Genomic DNA, 27,988 nt, shown 5'->3' on the forward strand with positions numbered 1-27,988 from the left:
GTGCTGCCCAGACACTCAGCGAGGGACAATCCCTGCCCCAGCTGAGATCAGGGCCCTGTCGCGCCACGTGCTGCCCAGATACACAGTGAAGGACAGTCCCTTCTCCGACACACAAACACACAATCACACTCGCCTGACTTGATTCTCTAACTTCCTGCTGCAACGCAACTAGTTAGCAACTCCATTAGCACCAGCCGGGCGTGCCCTCTAATTTCAGTGAGACCTACACAAATTATCCCTGGTGTAATCCCAAAAACATGACAGCTCCGGCTTCCCTCCCCCGCAACTGGGCCATGTGAGCTGCCACTAATCCCCATCTTGCATGGGCCCCACAATCCAGCACCACCCCTTATCCCTTTTGCCGGTGACACCCAGGCTTTATTTGATGCCAAGGCAAGGAGAGAGAGGCCTCGGAGGGTTAATGACAGGCTGAGAGGCGTGGGACAGCCCTGCCCTGCACGCTGCTTCGAGGGCAGCGGGTTCCAGGGCCGAAGGCAGGTTATAAGCCAAGCACACAGAGGATCCAGCAGAGAGTCTGTGGACACAAGCCAACGTGACGCTGCTTGCTGGGGAAGCCAAGGTGCCAGGGGAAGTTCCTCCACCCAGTGCACGGATTACCCAGCTCCGGTGAGGGCAGATTTCTGGTTGATCTCCAGGCTGAGACAGTTTGGGGGGACCGCAGTGGAGGGGGACGCCAGGACGGCTCGGTGGCCAGTACAGACTGGTGAAGGGTAACACTGCTTCTGCTTCATCTCGGTTCATTCAGGAGGGGAACCACACAATGGATGATTCCCGTGGCCTCCGCTTGACAGAACTCCGGGCCAAGCGCTCCGGGGCACTGTCTCCGCAGACCCTCCTCTGTTATCGGATTCATAGACTCCAAGGCCAGAAGGGACCATTGTAATCATCTAGCTGGACCTCCTGTAGAAGGCTGGAGAACTTCCCTCACTTAATTTCTGGTGTAACCAGAACAGAGCATTTGGCGAAAACAGCCCATCAGGATTGCAGAATTGCTGCTGATGGAGAAGCCATGAACAGTCTTTGATGAAGGGCAAGGGAGTGATTGTGGATTTGTGTTTGGCATTCGGTTAACAATAGGAAGGGTCAACTCAGATGATCACAGAGGTTCTCATCTGGGTTTATAATTGGCAAAGCTAGGAAAATCACAAGATTGGCATGAAAAATCATGAGATTTAACACCAATAATAATCCAGGCAAATGAAACCACGTTGTACAAAATGGGAGGCTAAAAAAATCACTCTGCCTTGAAAGCAAACAAAGGAACTGTTTAAATAACATGCAAAAAGCCTTTTAGCATTGAAAATGGATGGGTTTTAACACTTTCTCGTTTTGAAAGTTTCTGAAATTGTTTTTTTTTTTAATGTGGTTTTGAAATTGCTGCTTAATTAATAGACACCCAAAAAGTCAATTTTGAAAATTGTTTATCGTGGAACCAGAAGTCAAGAAATGCTTCAGAATGAAAAAAATAAGTTGGTTTTAAATTTCAGTTAAAAATTGTCAGGGAACATTTCAAATGAGGCAAACCGGTTCCAGTTTGAAAAAACCAACTGCATGAAAACCTGTTTACAAGTTTTCAAAAGTTACCCAATGTCTTGCATCCCCCTCCCCCAAAAAATATTTAAAATGTCCCACAAATTCTTGAAAATTTCCCCCCAAAATTTGCAAAATTTCCCCCAATTCTTGACATTTTCTCCAAACATTTTGAAAATGTCACCTAAATTCTTGACCTTTCCACCAAACGTTTTGCAATTTCCCCAAAGTTCCTGATTTTCCCCCTTTTTAAATGTTTTGTGTGGTTTCTTGAAATTTTCTGCAAAATCCTTGAAATTTTCCCCCAAATATTTGAATTTTTCCCAATATTTGAAATTTTCCTACAAAGTTGCAAAACGTTCTCTAAAAAATCTTGAAATTTTCCCCACGTTTGATATATTTGGGGATGGAGGGGTGGGTGGATGGATGTGTTTGGGGACGGAGGGGATGGATGGGTGGATGGACAGACGTGTTTGGGGATGGGTGGTGGATGGACGGACGTGTTTGGAGATGGGGGGTGGTGGACGGATGTGTTTGGGGATGGGGGGGTGAGTGGATGGACATGTTTGGGGACGGAGGGGTGGGTGGATGGACATGTTTGGGGATGGAGGGGATGGGGGTGGATGGATGGATGTGTTTGGGGATAGGGGGTGGACGGACATGTTTGGGGATGGAGGGGTGAGTGGACGGACGTGTTTGGGGACGGACTGGTGGATGGATGCGTTTGGAGATGAGGGGTGGGTGGATGGATGCGTTTGGGGATGGAGTGGTGGGTGGATGAACGGACGTGTTTGGGGATGGGAGTGGGTGAACAGACATGTTTGGGGATGGAGGGGTGGGTGGATGGACGTGTTTGGGGATGGAGGGGATGGTGGGTGGGTGGATGGATGTGTTTGGGGATGGAGGGGTGGACGGACGGATGTGTTTGGGGATGGAGGGGAGGATGGACGCGTTTGGGGATGAGGGGTGGGTGGACAGACGAGTTTGGGGATGGAGAGGATGGACGGACGTGTTTGGGGATGGGGGGTGGATGGATGGATGTGCTTGGGGATGGAGGGGTGGATGGACGGACATGTTTGGGGATGGAGGGGTGGATGGACGGACGTGTTTGGGGATGAGGGGTGGATGGACGGACATGTTTGGGGATGGAGGGGTGGATGGACGGACGTGTTTGGGGATGGAGAGGATGGACGGCTGTGTTTGAGGATGGAGGGTGGGTGGACGGACGTGTTTGGGGATGAAGTGGCATCAAACCCAGAGCAGGTGGTGGGTGTCAGTGGGCGGAGCCCGTGTTGTGGGGGCAGGCTAAGTTATCTGTTAATTTTCCCTTTCCCTTCTCTCCCCCGCCCCCCGTCCCAAGCCAGCAGCCGCTCGCCTTGTGCATCACCACACCTGAGCCCCATGGAGCTGATGGCTCTCGCGCTGCTGCTGGTGACTGCAGGTGAGGGGGGTATATAAGAGAGGGGGGGCTGTGGGAGGGGAAGAGGGTGTGTAGGGAGGAGGGGGTTGTGTGCGCATGGGGGGCTGTGTGTGCAGACAGGGACGGGGGGGCCATATGGGGGAAATGGGTTTTTGGGGGGTGCATGTGTGCAGGGAAGGATTGTGTATTTGGAGGGGGAAGGGGAGGTGTGGGGGGCAGGGATGGGGGTTGCGGGAGGATGGGGAGGTGTGGGGGGATGGGGGTGGGGGGCAGAGAGAGGGTTGTGGGGGGATGGGAAGTGTGGGAAGAGGGAGAGGGTCATTGGGGGAGGGATGGGGAGGGATGGGGGCAGGGCGGGGTTGTGGGGGATGGGGGTGAGGGCAGGAGGGGGTTGGGGAAGGGGAGGGGTTGGGTCAGGGAGGGAGTTGTGGGGGGATGGGAGTGGGGGGCAGGGAGGGGATTGGGGGTAAGGAGAGGTGTGGGGGCAGGGAGGGAGTGGTGTGGGAGGGTTGTGCACAGCTGCAATTTCTGAGGGGGTCTGGCCATGACCTTTGCCCGCAGTGGGGTGGGGAGGCGTTGGCAGTGGGGACTGAAAGGGCCTGACGCATCTTAATGCATGAGCCACTTAGGCCTTGACTAGAGTATGGGGATGGATAGATAGAGGGGGTGTGGGGGGATGGATAGATAGATAGAGGGGGTGTGGGGGGATAGATAGATAGATAGATAGATAGATAGATAGATAGATAGATAGAAGGGGTGTGGGGGGATAGATAGATGGGGGGGATGGATAGTAGTGATGTGGTGGGGCTGGATAGATGAATATTGGTGGTGTGGGGATGGCTAGTGGTCTGTGTAGGGGACGGATAGATAGAGGGGGCGTCATAGATGCTGGAATTGGGGTTTTAGAGGTGGTGCTGCACCCCCTGGCTTGAAGTGGTTTCCATCATATACAGGGTTTACATTTTGGTCCAATGGCTCTCCGCACTCCCCACTATAGAAATTGTTCCAGCATTCCTGGGGGGTGTTGGGATGGACAGATAAAGCGGGGTGGGGGGATGGCTAGATAGATAGTGAGGAGGGGATTGTGGGGCTGGATCGATAGTGGGCTGTTTGGGGATTGATGGATAGATAGATCAATCAGTGGATCCTCTCCCATGACTCCAGCAGCTGGGGATTTAAGACCCAGACAAAACACAGTGCTCCTTGCCCTAAAATCACTGGAACTGGCCCCACGACCCGTTGCAGCAGCTCTGCCTGTGACCCCAGCGCCCGCCTGGTGGCCCTACCCTAATCTCACCCCCATCCCACCCCGGACCCCTCATGCTGACGTGGGGTTTGTCGACAGGTGCTGCAGTGTCTGCCCAGGACGATGGGGGCCGGATCATCGGTGGGTTCACGTGTCCCCCCTACTCCCAGCCCTGGCAGGCCTACGTCTACGGCCCCCTGCAGTGCGGGGGCATCCTGGTCGACAGGAGCTGGGTGCTCTCCGCCGCCCATTGCTACAGACCGTAAGTGTGTGTGCATGTGTGTCCCTGCCGCCCCCTGCTGGAGGGGCTGAGCCCTGGTCTGTGTGTTTGTGTGTGTGTGTGTGTATATGTGCCCCCCTGCCGCCCCCTGCTGGAGGGGCTCGGCCCTGCACTGTGTGGTGTGTGTAGGTTTGTGTGTCCCTGCCGCCCCCTGCTGGAGGGGCTGAGCCCTGGTCTGGGTGTGTCCCTGCCGCCCCTTGCTGGAGGGGCTGAGCCCTGCTCTGTGTGTGTCTCTGGGTGTGTCCCTGCCGCCCCCTGCTGGAGGGGCTGAGCCCTGGTCTGGGTGTGTCCCTGCCGCCCCTTGCTGGAGGGGCTGAGCCCTGGTCTGGGTGTGTCCCTGCCGCCCCTTGCTGGAGGGGATGGGCCCTGCTCTGTGTGTGTGTCTCTGGGTGTGTCCCTGCCGCCCCCTGCTGGAGGGGCTCGGCCCTGCACTGCGTGGTGTGCGTAGGTTTGTGTGTCCCTGCCGCCCCCTGTTGGAGGGGCTGGGGCCTGCTCTGTCCAATTTCTCCCCCATTCCCAGGAGGGCGGCAGTGGCGGGGGTGGGTGGCCCGTGGGGCCAAGCCTCTGACACGGCTCCCTCTTGTCCCTGGCGGCTAGCGGCCTGCGGGTGCGGCTCGGGGAGCAGAACCTGGCAGTGCAGGAGGGGCCGGAGCAGGACCGAGTCGTGGCTCGCGTCATCCTGCATCCCAACTACAACCGCTTCACCCTGGACAGCGACCTCATGCTGCTCAAGCTGGCGCGACCGGTCAACATCGGCCCGACCGTCCGCCCTGTCACGTTGCCCTCGGCCTGTGCGACCACCGGGACCACCTGCCTTATCTCAGGCTGGGGCACTGTCACCAGCCCCCAAGGTAAGGCCAGGGAGGAACCGGGAATATCAGTCGGGAATGACTCCCAGGGCCTGAGTCAACCCAGTGTCAATCAGGAGTGAGTCCCTATATGTCCTTGGGGCTGACACCAGGGTGATTCAATAAGGAGTGACCTGTGCAGGTCTCTGGGGCTGATTTGAGCCAACGTCACTCAGGCGTGACTCCCTGGGGCTGATTCAACCCAGTGTTAATCAGGAGTGACTCCCTACATGTCCCTGGGGCTGATACCAGGAGCGACTCCCTGTGGGGTCTTGGGGCTGATTCAATCCAGGGTCACTCAGGAGTGACCCCACTGTCTCGGTATTTTCCCCAGCCACGTTCCCCAACCTCCTGCAGTGCGGATACGTCCAGATCGTCTCGGCCCAGAGCTGTCGGGCTTCCTACCCCGGCCGGGTCACCAACAACATGGTGTGCGCAGGGGGCATGGGTGGAGGCATCGACTCCTGCCAGGTGAGCCACGAACCACAGGGGTGGGGGGCTCAGCCCACTCCCCTGGGTCTCTGCCATGACCCTGGGAAGGGAAGTCTCGGGGTGGGAGTGGGGATCTGGAAGGGGCTGGGGGATAGTTGGGGGGAGGGACGGGCACTGCCCCATGGGGGTGGAGGGGAGTGTGGACTCTCCCCCCCACACATGAAGGGGGGTGGAAGGGGGGCACATAGGCAGCGCCTGTTGGGGGAAGGTCTGGCTCTACCCAAAAGAGGGGGTAGGGGGCACACACTGGGGGAGAGGTGGCCTGCCCCACAGTGTGGGGGCAGAGGCGGCCCAGATTCAGAGCCATGGTTTGCCACTTCTCATGGCAAAAGCAGGATGGGGGTGGGGACCCAGTGGGGAGGGGGAGGAGCTGGGGGGTCTGGGTTTTCAGAGGGGATTGGAGCCCCATAGATCACGCTAGCTCCCCTTAGAGCAGGGGACCATGGACTGGGTCTACAGGTGCCCCTCAGTCCCACCTCCAGCTCTGCCAGCAGGCCTCACTCCCAACCCACAGCCCCTCCTAGCCCAGCCCTGGGCTCCCCCCAGTCCTCCCAGCTCTGCCGGTGCCCCTCAAGCCTGACCCACAACCCCCTGCTAGCCCGGTCCTCGGCTCCCCCAGCCCAGTCGAGGGGGGTCGTTATGACGCAAGGTGTTGTCTCTCCACAGGGTGACTCCGGAGGTCCCCTGCTGTGCACTGGGCAACTCCAGGGCATCGTGTCCTGGGGGCTGCAAACCTGCGCCCAGCCCAACAGGCCCGGCGTCTACACCAAAGTCTGCAACTATGTCGGATGGATCCGCAGAACCATCCAGCTGAACTGAGGACGGTGCCGGGGGGCAGAACCCATAATAAAGCCTGAGGAGCAGGGTCTGTGTCTTGGTGTCTCAGCTCCTGGGCCCCTGGGAGTGGTTGGACCCAGGTTCCACCAAGCAGAACCTGGTCAACAGCTCCTGTTTCTTCCCACCCCTGAACCAGGTGCGTTAGGCACTGGTTGGGGCCCAAGGGCAGGCGCTAAAACACTGACATGGCAGGGAAATTTCTCTCCCTTGGGTCTACAAGCAGCTGGTGTCCCTCACTACTGACCCACAGCCCCCTGCTTTCCCAGCCCTGGAATCCCCCCCAGCTCTGCCGGTGCCCCTCAATCCCAACCCCCTGCTATCCCAGCCCTGGAATCCCCCCAGCTGTGCCAGTACCCCTCAATCCCAACATGCAGCCCCCTGCTACGCCAGCTGTTATATGGGTAAACACCTTCCGGGTTTACAGGAACTATAGCTAGTGGGAAAATTATCCCTCCAAAGCTTTTTTTCAACTAAGACTTTTCTAGCTAAGTCCTTACCAGGCTCCCATCCCCATGGTGTCTGGGCACCTCAACCTCTTCAATGCATTTAACCTCACGCCGATCCTAGCTAGCTCTGGCCCCAGGCGTGAGGGCGGCAGCTCAGAAAACTCTGCTGAGATAATTGGTTTTTATTATCAAGTCGGTGGCATACAGGACATACATATTTCTCGAACAATTCATAAGAAAAAGGGTAAATAAAAAAAATGAAAAGCCAGGCCCAGCTTCCACCTGTCACGACCTTAAAGCCGAGCTTTGAACCTTGATCCCAGGCAAATACAAACCAGCGACAAAAGCAGGGTGAAAGAATCCCGCACGCATCTGCATCACAACCGAGCCCATCCCACAGCCTGGCCGCTTTGCCACAGGCAAAGTGAAACGTTGGATCACAGACATAAGGGCTGGTTGGTAGAGATTTTTCCCTCCTGCAAAAATTTTCAAACTTTCAATTCCCTCCCCTCTCTCCCAAAGCCAAGATTTCCAAATTCTTCACGCAATGAAATACTGGGCGCAGAACTCATTTGAGCTCGCGCCAAACGATTCTGACCTTGGGCTTTTGTCCAGTCTCACACACACATTGAAAAAGAATATGTTGCTTCAAAACGGAGAAGGGAAATTTTGTGACGTGACCAAACAGGTTTTGCTGTTTGCAAAACTGCCCTCGGTGTTTTGTTAATCTAAACGCTGTCCCCAAAATTGCAACAATTTCGCCAAAAAAAAATTTCCGTTTCGGGCAAATCACATTTTCCAACTGAAAACCATTTAGAGGAAAATTTTCCAACCGGCTCTTAATTCAGCTGGTCATCCAGTCTGACCTCCTGCATAGCGGAGGCCAGAGAATGGCCCGCATGGCTAGCAAAGTGAGATTCCCACAGGTCTAAACTGGCACTCACTGTGGAGTTATTTTAATCTACACTGCTTGAGGATCTGCCAGGTTTAGCTTCCTTCTATAGTTTCATTGTCTACCAATCAGACTCAAACGCAATGAACTTCAGAGGGGGATTTCTCGTCTCCTGCTGAGAAAAAAGCGGAGAAGGCTTTTGCTCTGCAGGGTGTACATCTTGGAAGCAGCCACGTAGCATAAAACAGAACTAAACGCAAAGGAGATTTTACTTGCAGGCAGAGAGACGTGGGGCCCGTTCAAATGAGCCAGGTGTGATGGCCAAACTCCAGGGAAAACGTCTGCTAAAAGCCAGCACTGGCTGGGAAGCCCAGAAGCTGATAGCGGGAGGGGAAATATACAAGAGTCACTGAACCAAAAATAAAAATACAGTACCACTCTCCAAACCTCTGTTCAGATTCATAGAGCGAGGGGCGAATTTTTGAGATTAAGAAATTTTCCTCTCCTGATCTGGGATGAAAAACCCCAGCTCGTGACAATTTTGGCAAGCTGAAAAAGCCAGAAAAAATTTCAGCTGGGGTCAAAACATTTCATTTCCATGATTTTAAGGAGCGTTGTTTTGCGGTCAGCTCTTTTTAAGCCCACTCTTACTAAAATTTCAAACCAAAAATGTCGACTCAAAACCCCCAACTCTTTTCATGCTGACGGTGTGGACAACTGATAAACTTTCTACCCTCGATACATTTTCCACCTCAGGAGATTCCTCCAAACCCAGACTGTGGCGTATCCAGCTCGTTTTGGACAAATCTCCCAACTCGAAAAAGTTTCCGTTTCGATGAGTCTGCATTTTTCAGTGGGGAAAAACGGTTTGTCAAAAATCACCTCCCGACCGGCTCTGCCCTGGGGGAGTGAACGCTGGGATTCCAAAACTCACTTTTGCAACGAAGAATCGGTTCGGGCCGATGACAGAGGAAGCCTGGGGCTAATACAGGTTTTCAAATCAAGAGAAGTGGTGTGTGTCATGTACAAAGTGAGTGTAGTGTATTTCAAACGCAGTTTTCCCCCCCGGCCCCGCCGCCATGAGCCCCTGATACAAACCCTCCCCCATCAGAGGGGCGGAAAAGACAAAAAGCACTTCTTGAAATGCAGGGCCAGCCACTCAGCTGAGAGAAATCAGCAGCGATCTGCGCGTGCATCTCAGTATCAACGTGCTTTAGATCTATCCCAGTTAGCACAGATCTACCGATTACAGCTAGCCAACAGATCGCTCTCTCTGCGATCAGTCACTTGCTGCACCAGCCCTCTCTGCAATCAATAGCTTCGTGCCAATCTGCCACCGACAGCACTATTTGGTTCAGCAGAGCGCTGTTGGGTCACGCCAGCCGAGGGCTAGGACCCCAGACCAGGGGGTCTCAAACGGGGTCATGGCCCCTCAGGGGCTCATGAGGTTATTACATGGGGGATTGCGAGCTGTGAGCCTCCACCCCAAGGCCCGCTTCACCTCCAGCATTTATAATGGTGTTAAATATATAAAAAAGTATTTTGAATTTATAAAGGGTCGGGGGGGGTCGCACTCAGAGGTGAAAGGAGTCACCAATACAAAAGTTTGAGAACCACTGCGCTAGATGCTATGGATATTTTGCCGGGCCGCCATTCTCACGAAGAAGCTGCCCCTCTCCCTTGCCAACACCCAGGGTAATATTTCGGAAGAATAAAGCAAAAAAAACCCAAAACAAAACAAAACCAACCTACCACCGCCACACCCTGCCAAAGCACTGCTGCCTTCAAAACTCAAAGGCACCTGCTCGCAAGTGGAAGCCGAGCTCTATTTGCAATCCCCACCCGCCCCCAGCCGGTTGAAACGGTGACTACAATTAGGACAGATGAGTCGCGCTGATGCCAAGTTGAGGCGGAGGGGTCGTGCGTGGCCTGGTGCGTCCCAGCGGGGCCATTTACATTCCTGCGTGAGCCGGAGCGCTGCCTGGGGCCGGAGCTTCTGGGGGATTGTGCAAGTTGGTTTCCTTATACACGAACCAAGCATTGCCTGCCCACAGAATGAGGTTCAGGAAGCCGAAAACCTAAGGGGTCCAAAGGAGGAGGGGGTTAGCTGCAGTGTCTAGCTTCCAGGGTAGGCTTCCGGTTCGGCTGGGAGACACCCTCTCCAGCTCTACATGGACCATTTGTGCCCGGCTGCAGAGCCCCAGGCCGGAGAACCTTCTCCAGGGATTCCTGCCTGCAGCCCAGATCTGATGGTCGAGCTAGAGCGCCTTAACTCCACCCTCTTGCATTCGTGCCCTTTACTCAGCCCCCTTTGTAGATTTCAAACCCAGATCTGATGGTCGAGCTACGGGTCAATTCCTCTGCATGACTAAAATTCACTTCTTTCCAGTCTGGATCTGTCTGGCTTCATTCCCCAGCTGTCAGCTCTCACTCTGCCTTGGCTGGCTGGATAAAAGAGCCCTTTGCTCCCCAAAATCTCCTCCTCACGGAGGTGCTGACAGACCGGGATTAAATCCCCTCTGAACATTCTCTGGGTGAAACTAATTTAACAAGTGTTTATTAGATCATTTATTAGGTGTACTATGGTAGCAATGGGACCCTCAGGCATGGATAAAACCCCTTGCACCAGGTGCTGTACAAACAAAACAAGTCTCTGCCCCACACGTTGCCAGTCTAGGGGCTTGGTTTCATAGGGACACTCAGGAAAATTAATCTGAATTAACTGCGGGCTTGTCCACACACAGAGTTACTACAGAATAGCAGTTCCTGAAGAGATTTTTTTTTCAGTTCATTGGTGATTCAAAAAGGAGAAAAGACTAACAACATTTTTCAAAATTGCTGGCGAAACAAAAAGTCGAACATAATGGTGTTGGTCAAACCCACTTTGCTTGACCCTTTAGAAACTTTTTTTTATTGGGCGTTCTTTAAATAAAACAAATGGAAGTTTGGAAACCGAATCTGCCTTTTTTGCCTAAAGAAGTTTCATCTGGAAAATTTCACCCATTGCTACTCCTGAATAGTTTCCCCAGTGAATAAAGCCAAATCAGGACAAGTCATTCGTACTCTGGAATAACAGCATCCACACATGGAGTTAATCAGGAATAATTAGGGCTTTAAATTCACACCCAGCCTTAATCCAAATTAAATTTCAAGTGTAGACAAGTCCTCACTGGTGTGAATTTAAAGTGGATTAGTTAAACCACGTCGTGGATGCTCTCATTACGAATTAAAGTGGCCCTAATTGAGTTGAGTTTAAGCTACACTGAATGAAGGTGACTTTAATTAAGAATGAGAACATCCATATTTTAACTAGTTCCAAGTTTCCATCAAATCCACAATCTGGTCTTAGACCCACTCTCCTAGATTCATAGATTCTAAGGCCAGAACAAATCCCTGTGATCAGCTAGTCTGGCCTCTAACAGAGGCCAGAGAACTTCCCTGAATTAATTTCTGCTTGAACGAGAGCAGATCAGTTAGGAAACCATCCAGCCTTCATTTTAAAAGTACCAGTGAGGGAGAATCCACCACACTCCCTGGTAGATTGGTCCAAGGGTGAATTACTGTGACTGTTAAAAATGTACACCTTACTTCCAGTCTGTGTCTAGCTTCAACTTCCAGCCATTGGCCCTAGTTAGACCTTCCTCTGCTAGACTGAAGAGCCCATGACCAAGTATTTGTTCCCATGTAGGGACTTACAGACGGGGATCAAGTCACCACTGAAACCTTCTCTTTCTTAAGAGAAATAGCTTGAGCTCCTTGAGTCTATCACTATAAGGGAGGTTTCCCAATCCTTTAATCGTTCTTTTGGCTCTTCCCTGACCCCTCTGCAATTGATCAAGATCCTTCTCAACTGATGGACACCAGATCCAGACACAGGATTCCAGCAACTGTCACACCAGTGCCAAACCCAGAGGTACAATAACCTCTCTCCTCCAGCTCTGAACCCTCTCCAACCAACGAACGCCCTACAGGAACCAATCCATTTCAAACTAGAGCTCTCAATTAAACTGCACTTAACTTCAGCGATTACCTCAAAGCAAATTTACTCAATTTAAAAAATTGTGATTAATCGTCGTTTTAATCGCACTGTTCAACAGGAAAAACAACAATTGAAATTTATTATGAATATTTTTGGATGTTTTTCCACATTTTCAAATACACTGATTTCAATTACAACACAGAATACAGAGTGTACACTGCTCACGTTATATTATCATCGTTGATTACAAATATTTGCACTGTACAAAAAATAATAGTATTTTTCAATTCACCTCATACAAATACTGTAGTGTTATCTCTTTATAGTAAAAGTGCAACTTACAAATGTAGATTTTTTTTGCTTCATAACTGCACTCAAAAACAAAACTAAGTAAAACTTTAGAGCCTACATGTTCACTCAGTCCTACTTCTCGTTCAGCCAATCGCTAAGACAAACAAGTTTGTTTATGTTTATGGGAGATAATGCTGCCCACTTCTAATTTACAATGTCACCTGAAAGTGAGAAGAGGTGATCGCATGGCACTTTTGTAGCCAGCGTTGAAGGTATTTATGTGCCAGATATGCTAAACATTCGTATGCCCCTTCATGCTTCCGCCACCATTCCAGAGGACATGCTTCCACGCTGATGATGCTTGTTACAAAAAATGCGTTAATTAAATTTGTGATTGAACTCCTTGGGGGAAAACTGTATGTCTCCTGTTCTGTGGTTTAAACTGCTTTCTGCCATATATTTCATACTACAGCAGTCTCAGATGATGACCCAGCATATGTTCTTCGATTTAAGAACACTTTTATTGCAGATCTGAGAAAACGCAAAGAAGGTACCAATGTGGGATTTCTAAAGATAGCTACAGCACTCGACCCAAGGTTTAAGAATCTGAAGTGCCTTCCACAATCTGAGAGGGAGGAGGTGCAGAACACGCTATCAGAAGTCTTAAAAGAGCAACGCCCTGATGTGGAAACTACAGAACCTGAATCACCAAAAAAGAAAATCAACCTTCTGCTGGTGGCATTTGACGCAGATAATGAAAACAAACATGCGTCGGTCCGCACGGCTTTGTTTCATTATCGAGCAGAACCCGTCATCAGCATGGACGCATGTCGCCTGGAACAATGGTCGAAGCATGAAGGGGCATATGAACCTTTAGCGCATCTGGCACGTAAATATCTTGCGACGCCGGCTATAACAGTGCCATGCGATCGCCTGTTCTCACTTTCAGGTGACATTGTAATTATAAGAAGCGGGCAGCATTATCCGTAAATTTAAACAAACTTGTCCGTCTTTGCGATTGTCTGAACAAGACATAGGACTGAGTGGCCTTGTAGGCACTAAAGTTTTACACTGTTTTATTTTTGAGTGCAGTTATGTAAAAAAATAAAAATCTACATTTGTAAGTTGCATTTTCATGATAAAGAGATTGTATGAGGTGAACTGAAAAATACAATTTATTTTGTTTATCTTTTTTACAGTGCAAATATTTGTAATAAAAAATACAGTGAGCACTGTACACTTTGTATTCTTGTTGTAACTGAAATCAATATACTTGAAAACGTAGAAAACATCCAAAACTATTTAAATAAATGGTATATTATTATTTTAACAATGCGATTAAAACTGCGATTAATTTTTTTAATTTTTTGACGGCCCTAATTTAAACTCTTAATTCGGATTCACCTCCCTGCGTGTCCCCATGTAGACAAGATCTCTGAACATGGGATCGGAGCCAAGCACACGCCGAGTTTCGAGGGAGGCCCGCCCCGCGTCTCAGTGGCACAGGGGAGGGGAGGGTGCTGGCCATACGTACCACGGACACGTTGAGGGAGCCCATGCTGCTCACTTCACCAAACAGGCAGGAATTTTGGGCCAAAAGGCAGAAGGCTATGTCCGACACCATCCCAGGCCCGGTGGATATTTTGATGTCAGTCAGTGCTTTGGCCCAAGCCGAAGTGCTGATCAGCCAGAGAAGCGCGACCAACATGGTGATCACAAAGTCCTGCACGAGGGGGAGATGGGGGGGGTGGGTTACTAGCCCAAGACCACCAGGAGAGAAATACACAATGGAGGGGACAGATTCCCAGGCACGTACAATGGACACGCTGAGGCCAACCGTCCAATGGAGCTACAGCCCATTGACCCCAGCTGGGATCTGGCCCCATTGACCTCAATGGAGCTACGGCCCACTGACCCCAGCTGTGGGTCTAGCCCCACTGGCTTTAACGACTGGAGCGTTTTTACACCAGGTGACGCCCTCACACAGCCCCACTGAACTCACATAAGTGTTGATTCCACCTTGGGGCCGCTCAGCTGAGATGCGGGCACTGGGCAGCCCGGTTGGAGCGGGGGGGCTGCACGTCACCCTGCCCGACGAGGGCCCCCAGTCTCCATCGGGTGTGTGTTGGGGGGAACCTGTGGAACACCTGGTGCATGCCTCCCAAGTGCTTTAAAGAGACACTCTGGATTGCAGGTGCCCAACCGGAGATGCCATCCGGAGAGTCTGGTTTGGACAGGCGCCTGGCATTTTCTGAAATCCCGTCTCCTTTTACCATGTCATGAGTCGGGCACCCAATACAATCCAGCCAGCTCTTTGGACAGCGCAGGGCGGACTCCACGGCATTCCCACAAACAGCCCAGCATCGGACCCTCCTCTGTTACACGGGAGGTGGACCCCTGAGCTACAGGGATGCACCCCGGTCTGGACTCTGGCTTTAGACTTGGATTTCCAAAGGATCGCACAAGGTGCTGAATTCTCACAGCAATCAAGCCACTAAACAACACTCCAGGCCTGGCCGAAAATGCCACTCACTGCGAACGCTTCATCCACTCACAGAAGTTAAGGGATTAATTTCATCACTTCTCTTCGCAGCAGTACTATTCTTCAGGTATTTGTGACAGGGCAGCTGCCCCTCACTGGCTGCCAAAGGGTTAATAGCAGCCCTTGGAGCGGCTGCGCAGAACCCAGCCAATCAGAGAAGGCTTAGAAGCCGCCAATCAGGGCCAGGCTTGGCTCTATAAGAAGGGCAGAAGGGAGTCAGTCTCTCCCTGGAGCTTGAGGGAGAAGGACTGACTGCCTATAGAGAGAAGTATCTGGGACAGAGCAGTGCTGGGCAGCGTCAGGGGAACAAGCAAAGCTCCAGTCTGGCTGGCTCCCAGACTGTAGCCTTGACACAGGGGCCGAGTAGGTGCTGGGGCTACAGGGAGATGGCCCAGGGAAAGCAGGTAGCGACAGAGGGGAAGGAGAGGCAGTGAGAAGCTGCCAGCTATAGGGTCCCTGGGTCGGGGCCCAGAGTAGAAGGCAGGCCTGGCCCCCGCACACGCACATTTTGCCCCACTGGCCACCAAGGGAAGTGGCCAGCCAAAGGACTGCAGTTTGCCCCAAGCGAGGGGCTGGACGAGGGGCCGCAATTGGCCACTGCGGGGAGAGGCTGGGCGAAGGACTGCCAGTTCCCCCGGAAGGGGGGAGACAACGGAGTTGGGGCACAGCCGGACGGAGATACACTGCGAGAAAGAGTCTCTGCCCCAAAGAACTTACGACATAAACAGACAACGGAAGGATCACTATCCCCACGTTACAGATGGGGAAACTGAGGCATGGACTCACCCAAGCCCTGCCCAAAGCTGAGTCTTGAACCCAGGTCTCCTGCCTTCCAACTGGATCTCTCTAACTGCTAGCTCACCCCTCCTCGCTAAGGGAAGCTATTCCTGGCAAACCCTGATTTCACTGCAACTTTAGCTGCCTTAGAGAAGGCTGGGGGGGCAGTGCCCCATAGATCTTGCCGCCCTCACTGGCCCCATTCTGGGAACACATCCCCAGAGCTCTGATGCAATTTGGAGTTTCCCTCCGCCCTCTTCCCCCCACAACTCCCTCACCCCAAACTTGGAAGCTGGGGTTTGCCAATTACTCCTGAATAATGTATCCGACAAGCAGGTTAGCACCACTGTGGGACCGGCAGGAGACACCCGGGCACTTACCGCATTTCCCAGCCCTCCGGGGAGCCGGCGCAGCAGGGAGAGAAGAGAAAAGGGGCAACTGTTTATCAAGTTACAATAATCCTCTCCCGTTCGCGACCCCTCTGCCTTCCAGAGCTGGGGGCTTTGGTTCGCATGCCAGCACGGCGCCAGGGCATTGAGCCAAAGATCAGGTCTCATGGCCTCAGAATTAGAGCCAGGATCCAGCCAGTGGGTGAGCCGGGGATTACGCAGGTCACCGCAAGAACAGCTGGGGGGAGCCTCCACTGGTGTGAATCAGCACAGATCCACTGGACTAAATGGAGCGACAGCCGATTGACCCCAGCTGGGATCTGGCCCCATTGACAGAAGCTTGGTGTTTTGGGAAAAAAAAATTGCTGAAAAATGTCATCAGAAAACAAAACCCGTCGAGCAGAACGTTTTAAAAGGCCAGGGCAAAAGGGAACAACCACAGGCAAATTTTGCTCCAACGAAGCAAAACACGTTCCTGCATTGTAACTCGACCGCAGAAAGCCGAGATGTGTATTGCACAAAACCCTTCTCATAGCAACTAGCCCATTTTGTTTCCTCTTTTTAAGGGGAAAATGCTTTTAAAAAGGGAAACGGGAGGTTTTCCCCACTAAAAAAAAAAAAACAAAAACACACAAAAGATTTAGCTGAACAGCAAGAAAATTTTGATCAAAGATTTTCCCATGAAAATTTCCACACTGGCCAAAAAAAAGGTTTGTTAATCTTTTTGTGGTCCCAAAAAACCTGGCCATGCCAAGAGTCTGAGCAGGACTCTGTCTGTGGAGTGCTTGGAGATCTAGGTTAGGAGATCTACACTCCTGGCTTAAGAGTAGAGCTCACTGAAAATTCTGCGTCACAGCTGCTTTTTGACAGAAAATTGCTTGTTTCAACAACAAAAAAAATTACTTGTGACACACATCTGCTTCCCACGGAGAATTTCAACTTTTCTGTGAAAACTGTTTGTCCGAAAACCGAACTGTTTCGATTCAAAATGATAGAGTGGTGCATCATGGCAACTGTAGTTCCCAATACCTCGCGCTCCAACTCTTCTCTATGGGCTGGGCTTTCTGGTTGGACCACATTTCCCGTGATGCACCACTTCCTCGCCTCTTGCTGACCCACTGTGCTGCATGATGGGAGTTGTAGTTTGGATGCCTTGTGTTCCTGTTCTCCTCTCTTGCCTGGACTCTCTGGCTGGACTACATCTCCTATGATGCACCACTCTTCCCCCTTTGGGTGGGTTGTGACCTAGGAATCTCTGGACATGGTGCAACATGGGAGTTGTAGGTTAGCCAGAGAGCCTGGACCATAGAGAAGAACGAGAGCACGGGGCACCCAGGACTACAACTCTCATGAGGCATCGCAGCCACGGACACCCATGACACAACCCCCCTCCTGACCACAGGAGGAAGTGGTGCATCCTGGCCCACAGAGAACTTAGCATGAAGCGCCCAGGACTACAACCCCCATAATGCACCACAGTGACTCTGCAAGAGCAGTGGAAGTGGTGCATCTTGGGAGATGTTGTCCAGCCACAGAGCCCAGCCAATAGGGGAGAATTGAACCCCGAGGCACTCAGGACTACAGCTCCCACGAGGCCCCACAATGTCATTCTGAATTCAAATATTCCAGGTTTCACTGAAATATTTTGACCAAAATGTCAAAATTTTCCCACCACGAAAATGAATAAAGATTTTAATTTTTGTCTCAATTCTCCAAAGGAAATTCCCCCTCTGCCCCCAATTTTCCTCCCAGCCCCCATTAAGAGCAAAGTATTACATGTCACTTACGATCATGGGCAGCTTGCCAGCGCCACGGTAAAGGTGCAGATACCCCACGTACAGCACCAGCGCCGCCATGCAGTAGAGGAAGACAAAGACAGCGAAGGTGACAAAGAACTGGGCCGAGGAGGAGAAGTCGCCCACGAGGTGGGTCTGGATCCATGTGTTGTTACATAGTTTGGAATCCAGGTCTTTGAACAACACAGTGTTCAGCCTGCCAGGTGAGACAGAGAAGCTTGAAGCGTTTCACTTTGACGCCAGCGAGACGAAGTGCTGGACCTCTGGGACGAAAGATCCATATCTACCCACCCGCTCTGCCCTCCTGCATAGCCCAGGCCGGAGAAACTCCTCCAGGGATCCCTGCCTCTAGTTCAGATCTGGGAGTTGAGTGCCCTTAACTCCACCCCCTTGCATGCATCCCCTTAATTCTGCCCCTTAATAGATTTCAAGTCCGTATCTGATAGTGGAGCTACAGGGGAGCTTTTAAAGAAATGTCAGATCTTGATGGAAAGACTCCAAGGGATTTAGAAACTGCCCCATCCCTGGGGCAGTCTTTCCAAGGGTCAATTCTCTTTGTTAAGAATTTGCCTCCTTATTTCCAGTCTGGCTTCATCCCCCAGCGGTCGGCTCTCACTCTGCCTTTGTTGGCTAGATTAAAGAGCCCTCTGCTCCCCCAAGTCTCCTCCCCAGGGAGGTACTGACAGACCGGGTACAAGTCCCCTCTGAATCTTCTCAGGGAGAAACTCACTAGATCAAGCTCCTTTAATGCAGAGGTGGGCAAACTATGGCCCATGGGACTGTCCTGCCCGGCCCCTGAGCTCCTAGCCAGGGAGGCTCGCCCCCAGCCCCTCCCCCGCTGTCCCCCCTTCTCCGCAGCTACGCGGGCAGCACTCTGGGCAGCAGGGCTGCACCCTCCTGCAGGGCAGTGCAGCTGCGTGTCTGGCTCCGGCCGGGTGGCGCGGCTCCAGACATGCTGCTCTGAGTGGCATGGTAAGGGGGCTGGGGGGTTGGATATAGGGCAGGGGATCCCGGGGGGCAGTCAGGGGACAGGGGGCGGTTGGATAGGGTGGAGGTTCAGGGGGGGCAGGGGACAGGGAACAGGTGGGGGGTTAAATGGGGGTGGGGTCCCGGAAGGCCTGTCAGAGGGTGGGGGTGTGGATATGGGGTCAGGGCAGTCAGGGGACAGGGAGCGGGGGGTTGGATGGGGGTGGGGTCCTGGGGGGGGGGGGCGGTCAAGGGCGGCGGTCCCGGGAGGGGGCGTTCAGGGGACAGGAGCAGGGGGGGTTGGATGGGTTGGGGGTTCTGAGGGGGGCAGTCAGGGAGCGGGAAGTGGGAGGGGTCAGATAGGGGGCAGGGGCCAGGCTGTTTTGGGGGCACAGCCTTCGCTACCTGGCCTTCCATACAGTTTTGCACCCCGCTGTGGCCCTCAGGCCAAAAAGTTTGCCACGCCGCCCCCCCCCCCCGCTTTAATGTCTTGCTCTCAGGCAAGTTTTCCAGCCCTCAGATTGTTCCTGTCCCTCTTCTCTGACCCCTCCCTCATTTCCTGTTTGACAGGCGGCCCCCAGTACTGGGCACAGTCTCAAGTCATTGTCTCCCCAATGCCGTACTGAGACTTCACCCCCCACCAACTGACACAACCCTTTAGATCCAACTGGACACTGCACATCTCATGATCGTTGGGGCTTTTCTTTTCCTTCCATCTCAAGCTCCCGGAGTCACAGCATTCCTGGGAGAATCTCTATTAAAATGACTTTTCTCATCTTCAGACTTGGGGCCAGGGGGATGGGAAATGAGGCCCCTAGAAGCTAAAAAAAACCCTGATGCTAGTTGCTTGTTTAAAAACAACCCGTGAAGTTTAAGCCAGTCCCAAGGTGTTTCGTTCCTAAGGGCTGGGAGAAGGAGGAAACAAGGTCATGTGGGAATGATTCACTGATTCGAAGGCCAGGCCGGCCCACTGTGATCATCCAGCCTGCCCTCCTGTGTCACACTCACCAGGGAATGTCCCTGAATTAATTCCTGTGAACACCGTCCTCCTGGAACTGCGGGCCCCAGGACCGGACGTGGGATTCCAGCAGCAGTTGCAGGTAAAAACAACCTCTCTGCTCCGCGTCTCGGGATTGCGTTAGCCCCGCTGGCCACCGCATCCCATCACGAGCACAGAGTCAACATGACTGTCTGCCTGGGGCTACACTCACCGGAACGGATAGCCAAAAGCCGCCTCCAGGGTCTCATTTTTAACGTCCTTACAGCTGACTTTAATGGAGGTATGGCCACTGTACCCTCCACAGGTGGCAAAAGCAAAGATAGAAAAAATCTAGAGATATGGAGAGACACAGCATTAGAGTCATAGATTTCAAGGCCAGAATTCGTGCCCATCCAACCTGCCCTCCTGCAGAGCCCAGGCCGGAGAACCGCCCCCAGGGATTCCGGCGTCCGGCCCCTATCTGGTGGTCGAGCTGGCTCCCATCTTTTTGATGCACCAACTCCATTTCAAGCTCGGCAGACGCACTCCAGCCAGCGTCAGAAGGATCCGGTTAAGGAACGCCAGCAGTGCACACGGTTCGTATCAGCTGATCCCACTCTCCCCTCTGGCATTCGCCCAGCAGAACAGCAGCTGGGTTGGCACGTGCCACTCACTCTCGCCACAATTCTGATCGTCACAGCGTCAATTTTCTGCGGCCACTTTGCTCATTAAAAACGGTTCTAATGAAAATTGAAAGCAGAAGAGGCCAGATCATGAGCTAGGGTAAACTGACTCCAGCGGGGAGCTGGCCCCATTGAGTCTCTGGGCCAAGGACCACACCACTTTCTGTTGGCATAACTAATTGGAGACGGAACACCTCTCTCAACACCCCTCCCAGCTTCTGCAAACCTTGCCCGAGTCTGGGAATAATCCCTCGCCTTCACGTGTTCTCCATGCACAGATCTCAAAGGGCCGTGGCAAGGAACGCGCGCAACGTTATCACGAATGGGGAAACTGAGGCACAGAATGTCACCGTGACTTGCAGGTGACTCAATAGACCACAGCTGGGACAGCACGCTTCCTCTTTAACAGCTGCTAATGTCCTGAGCTATTGCTCATTCCCCGTGCCCATTCACAAGCTAAACACAAACAAGCATATGAAGTTACACACAGCTCGAGTTCCACTTCTGTCTCTCGTTTCCCAAGGGACTTAACGCTGATTGGAATATTTTCATCAAAATATTTTTCCTCCCCATAAAAAATGACATTTCTACTATGAAAGAAATTTTAATGATTCACAGATTCCAAGGACAGAAGGGCCCATTGTGATCATCTTGTCTGACCTGTGTAAAACAGGTCAGAGAGCTGCTTCATGATCATTCCTAGAACAGAGCTATTAGAAGAAACTCCAATCTTGATTTTGAAATGGTCAGCGCTGGGAACTTCACCACGACCCCTGGCGACGCGTTCCAATAGGTAATTGCTCTCACTGCTATGGAAAATGGAGCGTTACTTTGACTGCTGATCAGAAAACCACTGGTCACCTCCCCCCTAAAAATGTGTCGGAGAAAAGGTCAGTTGTAGGCTACAAAAAAAACAATTTCCAGTAAAAACATTAGGGTTTGGTTTAAAAGTTGAGTTCAAATTTTCTAAAATCAAAACTCCGAATTGAGATCCATTCTCTGTAAACATTGTTAGTTAAAAAATCCCACAGTTTACGTTAAAATTTGCAGTTTGGGGCGAAGGCTTCAGTTTGCACTAAAAATTCTCTGGGTTTGTTTTTAAAAATTGAGTTTTACTTTTCAAAACCACGTTTCTTGCCAAAAACCGCTCTCAGAAAACCGTTTTTCCCTCAAACTGTTTTTGCTTTAGCTGAAAATTTGCACTCTGAGGTTCAACTTTCCATTATTCCAGTTAACAAAACGTTTGTGGATTGGGGAAATCAGATTTGTTTGTTAGTTAATTCCAGTTTGAGTTGAATTGGAGTCGGAGTCCTCAAAAAACCGATCTCAGGAACATTGTCAATAACACCGTTTTTCGAAAACTAAAACCCTCCGTGTTTATTTAGTTGGATTTTTAACAAAATTCGTACGTTTTACCACAAGCCGTGCTCCACAACAGAACCATGTGGGGCTGAAAAAACAGCCATGTTCTCCCGTGAAATTTTGAAGATTAAAGAAAACCTAGGAAAAATTTGCAAGCTTTCCCCAAGAAAACCTTTTTTGACGTTTCCACTTCCTCCCTGTACCGCTGGCAGACACCCCGTAGTGGCAGAGTAACAATACAATTGAACAAATTGTGAGCAGGGACAAAAAGCCAGGGGAATCTGGCTCCAAGCCTTGAAGGTCATGGCCAAGTTTAGCTGTGAGACGAGTGGCAGATTCCAAATCCGGGCTGCGTGAGCACAGGGGAGTTTCGGACATTGTCCCGCTCAGTGTGATTCCTCCTTAAGAAACCTTGCAAAGCTGGAGCTGCTGGCACCATGTGTCAATGGTGCCCAGGGAGGGTGGGGGCTAAGCCGGCCAGGACCCCACTGACGCCGGGCCTGGCTGGGAGCCAGGGAAGCCGAGTGCAGCGAGTACAGAAAGACGTGCCTGTTCTGTGGAATTCACTGCAAGGCTCAGCGATCGGAGGCCCGGCTGGAGGCTTTAAGCGAGAGTTATTATTTCCACACCAGCAGCTAGGTTGTCCCCCATTGTACTCAGTGCCACAGAGATCCTCACTAGGATGGGGGGGGGGCCCTTCCTGCTGGGGGCCACACAGACACACACCCCCTCGACTGAGATCAGGGATAATGTCACGCTGGGTGCCACATAGATTTCCTGCCCTCCAACCGAGATCGGGGACCCCATCATGCCAGACGCTGCACAGACCGTCCCCGAGTGAGATCAGGCACTCCGTCATACCAGGTGCCACACATATTCCCCGCCCCCACCCCAACCAAGATCAGGGCCCCTGTCGTGCCAGGCGCTGCACAGCCCCCCGCCCATGACCGAGATCAGGGACCTCTTTGCACCCTCCGTTAGGAGGGATGGTCCAGTCTGGAAGGGAGAGAAGATGCCCTAGCACGGCAGGTAGGCATCACAGAATGAGGTAAAGCACAAGGCTAGTGGATTCTCATCACGGTAGCACTGGGGAGAGAGCCCAGCCAACCCACAATCTCTCCCCCCACTCCTCCCAGAGAGACCAGCCCCGCCCTGAGCAGCGTCGAGGAAGCAGCCACAAGAAGCCGGTTGCCTGCATTGGCGCCACAAACCCAGATCACGTCCCCATCGGGCCACTGGTCCTGCCCCACGCAGCAAAGAGCGGAAAGGCAATGCCGTGTCCACCCCGGCCGCAGGCTAACGGAGACGCGCTCACGGCCAATGCCCTGCTCCAAGGATTGGGATGAGACGGCCAAATTTGCAAAAATCCTCCATTGGGAAAAAGAAGGGGATGAAAATAGTCAAAACAGCAGATTTTCCAATGAATAAAAATTGGGACAAAAACCCATCTAAGCTGCGGGACAAAAAGTTGGGACAAAACAGTAAAATTTGCAGATTTTCCGATGAATACAAATTGGGATGAAAACAGTAAAACTTGGGGGGGAGAAGGATTTTCTGAGGATTGCAAACAGCCTGCATGCAAAAAAATGCCCTTTTCCGGACACCCACACCCCGAATTTTCCTTGGGGGGGAGGGAGTTTTTTTGACCAGATTCCGCCATGGGAAAAAATTGAATGTCTTTTCCTTCTGGATCACGTTAGAGGCTATAAATACCCTGGTTGCAGTTTACATCCAGCAGAGTGGGTCAGAGATGGAGCGGGGGGGGGGGGGGTGAAGATGGCGTAGACTTCCTGTGGGCATGATTTTGAACTGTGCCCAGAGATGCCAGCATGCTGTGCCCTCAGCAGCTAGCGCCAATTAGCCAGGTGAGGTATCAATCTAGGTATTGATCTGGCTTTTGTTTAATTGTCAAAATCCCCCTAGGAGAGGGATGGGGTCTCCCCTCCCTGTGTTTGTACAGTGCCTAGCACCACAACTGCAGTACAGCTCATAACCCTACTTCACAGCTGGGGAAACTGAGGCGCGGGACAGATGAAACTATTTGCCCCAGGTCGGGGGGGCCAAGCCAGGATTTGACCCATGGTCTCTGCTCGTCCCACTGCGCCGCTCTGCCAGGAGTGGCTGGGCCCAGGCAGAGGGAGCGGCCACGTGCCCAGTGATGGGTATGCAGGTATGGGTGGTGCCGAAGCGGAAAGGGCATGGTGGTTTCTGGGCGTTGCTGGCTCCTGTTTCCAGCCAACTGGGCAGAGCGGGAAGGAGAGCCGGGTGGAGCCAGAGGTGCCGAGGCCACCATGCGGGCTGAAGCTAGCTACATGGGGCGTTGTCTTCCGCCAGCCCAGCTGCTGCTTTCCATATAGCAGCTTCACTCAGCTGGGTGGCACCGCGGCCCTGCCCTTCCTTGAAGCGTGCCTCCAGGCACTAGGCAGGCATCGGGGTCCCCATCCTGCCAGGGACTACACAGACCCCCCCACACACACCAAGATTGGGGTCCCCATCACACCGTGCACTGCACAGACCCCCAGACCGAGATCAGGGCCCCTGTCAGGCCGGGTGATGCACAGATGGGGGACTGCTTATCTTTTTCTATCAGCAAAATGACAACTCTGCCATCTCCGGCGACGTTCTCGCAAACCTCCCGCTCCTGGGGGACTTTTCGTAAGTCTCCAGGCTCCCGGAGTCACGACACAATCCCAGCTTTCGCCTTGAAACTCAGGCTTCCAGCCTTGGGTTTGGGGAGATAGTCTGGAGAACATGGCCGCTCCAGGTCAGAAACAGGTGGCAAAGATTTAGCCTCCCCAACTACAAAACACAAGTGTTTTTGTTTGTTTTTAAATCTCGTGATTTTTTACCCCAACCTTGGAATTTGGGGAGGGCTAAATTTGGATTGGACACGGCCGGCGCTGCTCAGCGAGCCCTGGCTTTTTTCCCCTTCCCCAGGTCCTTTTAAAGGACGCCGCAAAGGGGTGACAGGCGCATGCCTTAGAGTCAACTTTTCAACACCATACAGGGGGGAAATGTTTTCCCGTTCCTCCTGGCTGTTCAGCAACAACAGTTTTCCCAACACTGCAGAAGAAAGAAAGTGAAACTAATGCCAACTTTCCCTCTGGTGGCACGAGGGCGGAAAAGAACCCCGGAGAAATAGTGATGAAAACTACAGCAGAGGCTACAGTATAATCATCTAAAAGTCCCAGAGCTGGCAGACTTGGGAGTATAGATAAAACACCCAGAGGTGGCTGGCATCAGATAGTTCGAGACTGGGGCTATAAAACTGCACTGTAGACATGCAGGCTCAGGCTAGAGACGGGCTCTGGGGGGACAAGTGTCTTTTTGTTCCAGGTCTGTACAGCACCTAGCGCAACGGGGATTTGATTTCAGCCTAGGGAACCTACCAGCTTGGTCTGGGTCCTGCTAACTTCTGTCTGGGTCCAAATCTAGCAGGTTGGGCCCAGGGCGCAATGTTGGAATTAGCTGATCATGGCAGTCCTGAGGCTGGCACGATCACAGCTAGCCTCCCATCGTCTGCAGTTCTCGCTCAGTCCCCAGTGCCGGGAGCCATCACGGGTCGCCAGGAGAACCCAGGCTTGAGAGGACGGGTTTCAATTCTTGCCCTCGCGGGATGGGGAAGAACAACTGGGGACTGGGGGCCCAGGAAAGGGCTCAGAGGCCAACAGGCAAATCAACCGGATTTGGTCACAATCACGCAACCTCCCAAGGCATTTTGGGGTTGTGTTTTGGGTTTTTTTTTAAACACTCAGGATTAGGCAAACTGAGGAGGGAAGATTGAATAACGGCCCTCTCCACACACTCTCAAAGCTGGGAATAGAACCCAGGAGTCCTGGCTCCCAGCCACCCCTGCTCCAACCATTAGACCCCACTCCTCTCCCAGAGGCAATGACAGACCCCTGGAGTCCTGGCTCCCAGCCCATTTCCGGGGGTCGAGCTAGAGCTCCTTATCCAGGCTGCCAGGCAAATGACAGCAGCGGTGGAAGGGCCCAGCTGCTACCTGCCACCAGCCCTGGCGCTGCCCTCCCCACCAAGCCCCCGCCATCCCTTCAGAGAGGTCTGTTTCATTAACATCCAATATTACCAAACCACTGGAAACCCACAAACAGATGCAACTTCCCCTACAGCGTCAGGGCCTCCTCTCTGTGGTCCCCTCCCAGGGTGGCACTGGTGAAAGCGCACCAGGATAGGGTGGCATGGCCCAGTAGACAAGGAGTTGGAGTGGGAGGCAGGATGCCTGGGTTCTCTGCCCAGCTCAGGGAAGAAAGTCCATCCCCCTCACATCAGGTCTGTGCATGGCTAGCGCTTGTGTAAATGCCACATCAGTGCCAGTGCCAGTTGAACTACCTGGGGGTGCTCAGAGAGATCACGTACAGGTCAAAATATGGGGGCTAGTGGGTGGGGGTGGGCAGGGCTGGAAGCCTGGGCTCTTAGGCTCTTTCCCCAACTCTGGGAGGAGAGTGGGGTCTAATAGTTAGAGCGGGAGAGGGGGGCTGGGAGAGAAATCCTGGGTTCTATCCCTGCCTCTGCCACTCCCTTTTTCCTCACTGTGCCTCAGTTTCCCCTCCCTATTATTTGTCTATTCACACTGGAAACTCTTTGGGGCAGGGACGGTCTCTGGCTGTGTGTCTGGGCAGCGCCTGACACAACGGGGCCCCAATCTCAGCTGGGGCAGAGCCTGTCTCTGGCTGTGTGTCTGGGCAGCGCCTGACACAACGGGGCCCCAATCTCAGCTGGGGCAGAGCCTGTCTCTGGCTGTGTGTCTGGGCAGCGCCTGACACAACGGGGCCCCAATCTCAGCTGGGGCAGAGCCTGTCTCTGGCTGTGTGTCTGGGCAGCGCCTGGCACGACGGGACCCCAATCTCAGCTGGGGCAGGGCCTGTCTCTGGCTGTGTGTCTGGGCAGCGCCTGGCACGACGGGACCCCAATCTCAGCTGGGGCAGGGCCTGCCTCTCGCTGTGTGTCTGTGCAGCGCCCGGCGCCCTGATCTCATCTCATAGCAACACGGCCTGGGCTACGCAGGGGTTTATACCCCAAATCCAGGATGCACTAGAAATCCGCTCATTGCAAGAGGCTCATGTCACTGGCCACATGAGGAAACGCCCTCACGAGCTATTAGCCCTGGGGGGCCGGAGACCCCTTCGAGTGAGGGGGCACCGGGGTACTGGGCAGGGGGCTGGGACCAGTCCAGATCAGCAGCATTTTCCCCCCACTTCTCCCCACCCCCTCCCTCACTGGACCCCCCACCCCAGCCTCCTGCCTTCCCCATTTCCTTCTCCCATCCTGCTTTGTACCCCACCCGTGTACCCCGACTGCTCCACCCAGCCCCCCACACACACACACCTGGCCCTCTGCCCCCCAGCTCCAACCCCCTTGCCAGGCCCCCACACCTCCAGCCCTTCCCCTAACCACTGTCCCCCCCAGCCCTCCCCACGCACCCTGCCCCTCCCAGCACCCAGCCCACTGCCCCCCACACTCACCCACTGCAGGACCTTGATGAACCCCAGTGGCTCCTTCACGGGGCCCAGGTTGAGCTGGAGGCCGGACATTTTCTGGGGAGAGGCCAGAGGAGGCGTCAGGAGAGAAGAGGCGGGGGCGGGGGCAGGGCGGAAGTTTGCAATGGGAGGGGCTGCAGTGGGAGGGGAGTTTGCAGTGGGGGGGGTAGGCGGGAGTTCCCTGGGGGGAAGAGGGGAGTTTGCAATGGGAGGGGTCGACGGGAGAATTTGCCGTGGGAGGGGGTAGCGGGTTCCTGGGGGAGCGGGGGTTCCCTGGGGAGAGGAGGGGAGTTTGCAATGGGAGAGGGGCAGGCGGGTTCCTGGGGGGGCGGGGGTTCCCTGGGGGGAGGAGGGGAGTTTGCAATGGGAGGGGGGCAGGCGGGTTCCTGGGGGGGCGGGGGTTCCCTGGGGAGAGGAGGGGAGTTTGCAATGGGAGGGGGGCAGGCGGGTTCCTCGGGGGGCGGGGGTTCCCTGGGGGGAGGAGGGGAGTTTGCAATGGGAGGGAGGCAGGCGGGTTCCTGGGGGGGCGGGGGTTCCCTGGGGAGAGGAGGGGAGTTTGCAATGGGAGGGGGGCAGGCGGGTTCCCTGGGGGGAGGAGGGGAGTTCGCGAGGGGGAGGGGCGGGGGCAGGGGAAGGGGGGGGCCGCAGCGCCTACCTGGCTCACGCGCTCCATTCCCCGGATACGCGCGCGCGCTGACCTCACCAAACCCCACC

The 27,988-nt window shown here is 53.4% G+C and overlaps 2 protein-coding genes across 2 annotated transcripts; one reads left to right on the forward strand and one right to left on the reverse strand.

Annotated features, from left to right (window-relative positions):
- Positions 1-2,952: 2,952 nt before the first annotated feature.
- On the forward strand, positions 2,953-6,678 carry LOC141977207 (trypsin-like). The gene is made up of 5 exons (XM_074938573.1): positions 2,953-2,992; positions 4,317-4,479; positions 5,095-5,348; positions 5,680-5,816; positions 6,504-6,678. Exons 1-5 carry the CDS (start codon positions 2,953-2,955, stop codon positions 6,654-6,656), a joined length of 747 nt encoding a protein of 248 aa, XP_074794674.1. The 3' UTR covers positions 6,657-6,678.
- A 613-nt stretch (positions 6,679-7,291) lies between these two features.
- LOC141977206 (synaptophysin-like protein 1) lies at positions 7,292-27,983 on the reverse strand. The gene is made up of 6 exons (XM_074938572.1): positions 27,930-27,983; positions 27,260-27,331; positions 19,964-20,082; positions 17,778-17,982; positions 13,817-14,005; positions 7,292-10,090 (listed from the first exon to the last, which is right to left on the reverse strand). The coding sequence occupies exons 1-6, from the start codon at positions 27,945-27,947 to the stop codon at positions 9,965-9,967; spliced, it is 729 nt and encodes a 242-aa protein (XP_074794673.1). The 5' UTR covers positions 27,948-27,983; the 3' UTR covers positions 7,292-9,964.
- Positions 27,984-27,988: the final 5 nt, after the last annotated feature.

This window comes from Natator depressus, chromosome 24, assembly GCF_965152275.1.
Source record: "Natator depressus isolate rNatDep1 chromosome 24, rNatDep2.hap1, whole genome shotgun sequence".
Classification (NCBI taxonomy): Eukaryota; Metazoa; Chordata; order Testudines; family Cheloniidae; genus Natator; species Natator depressus.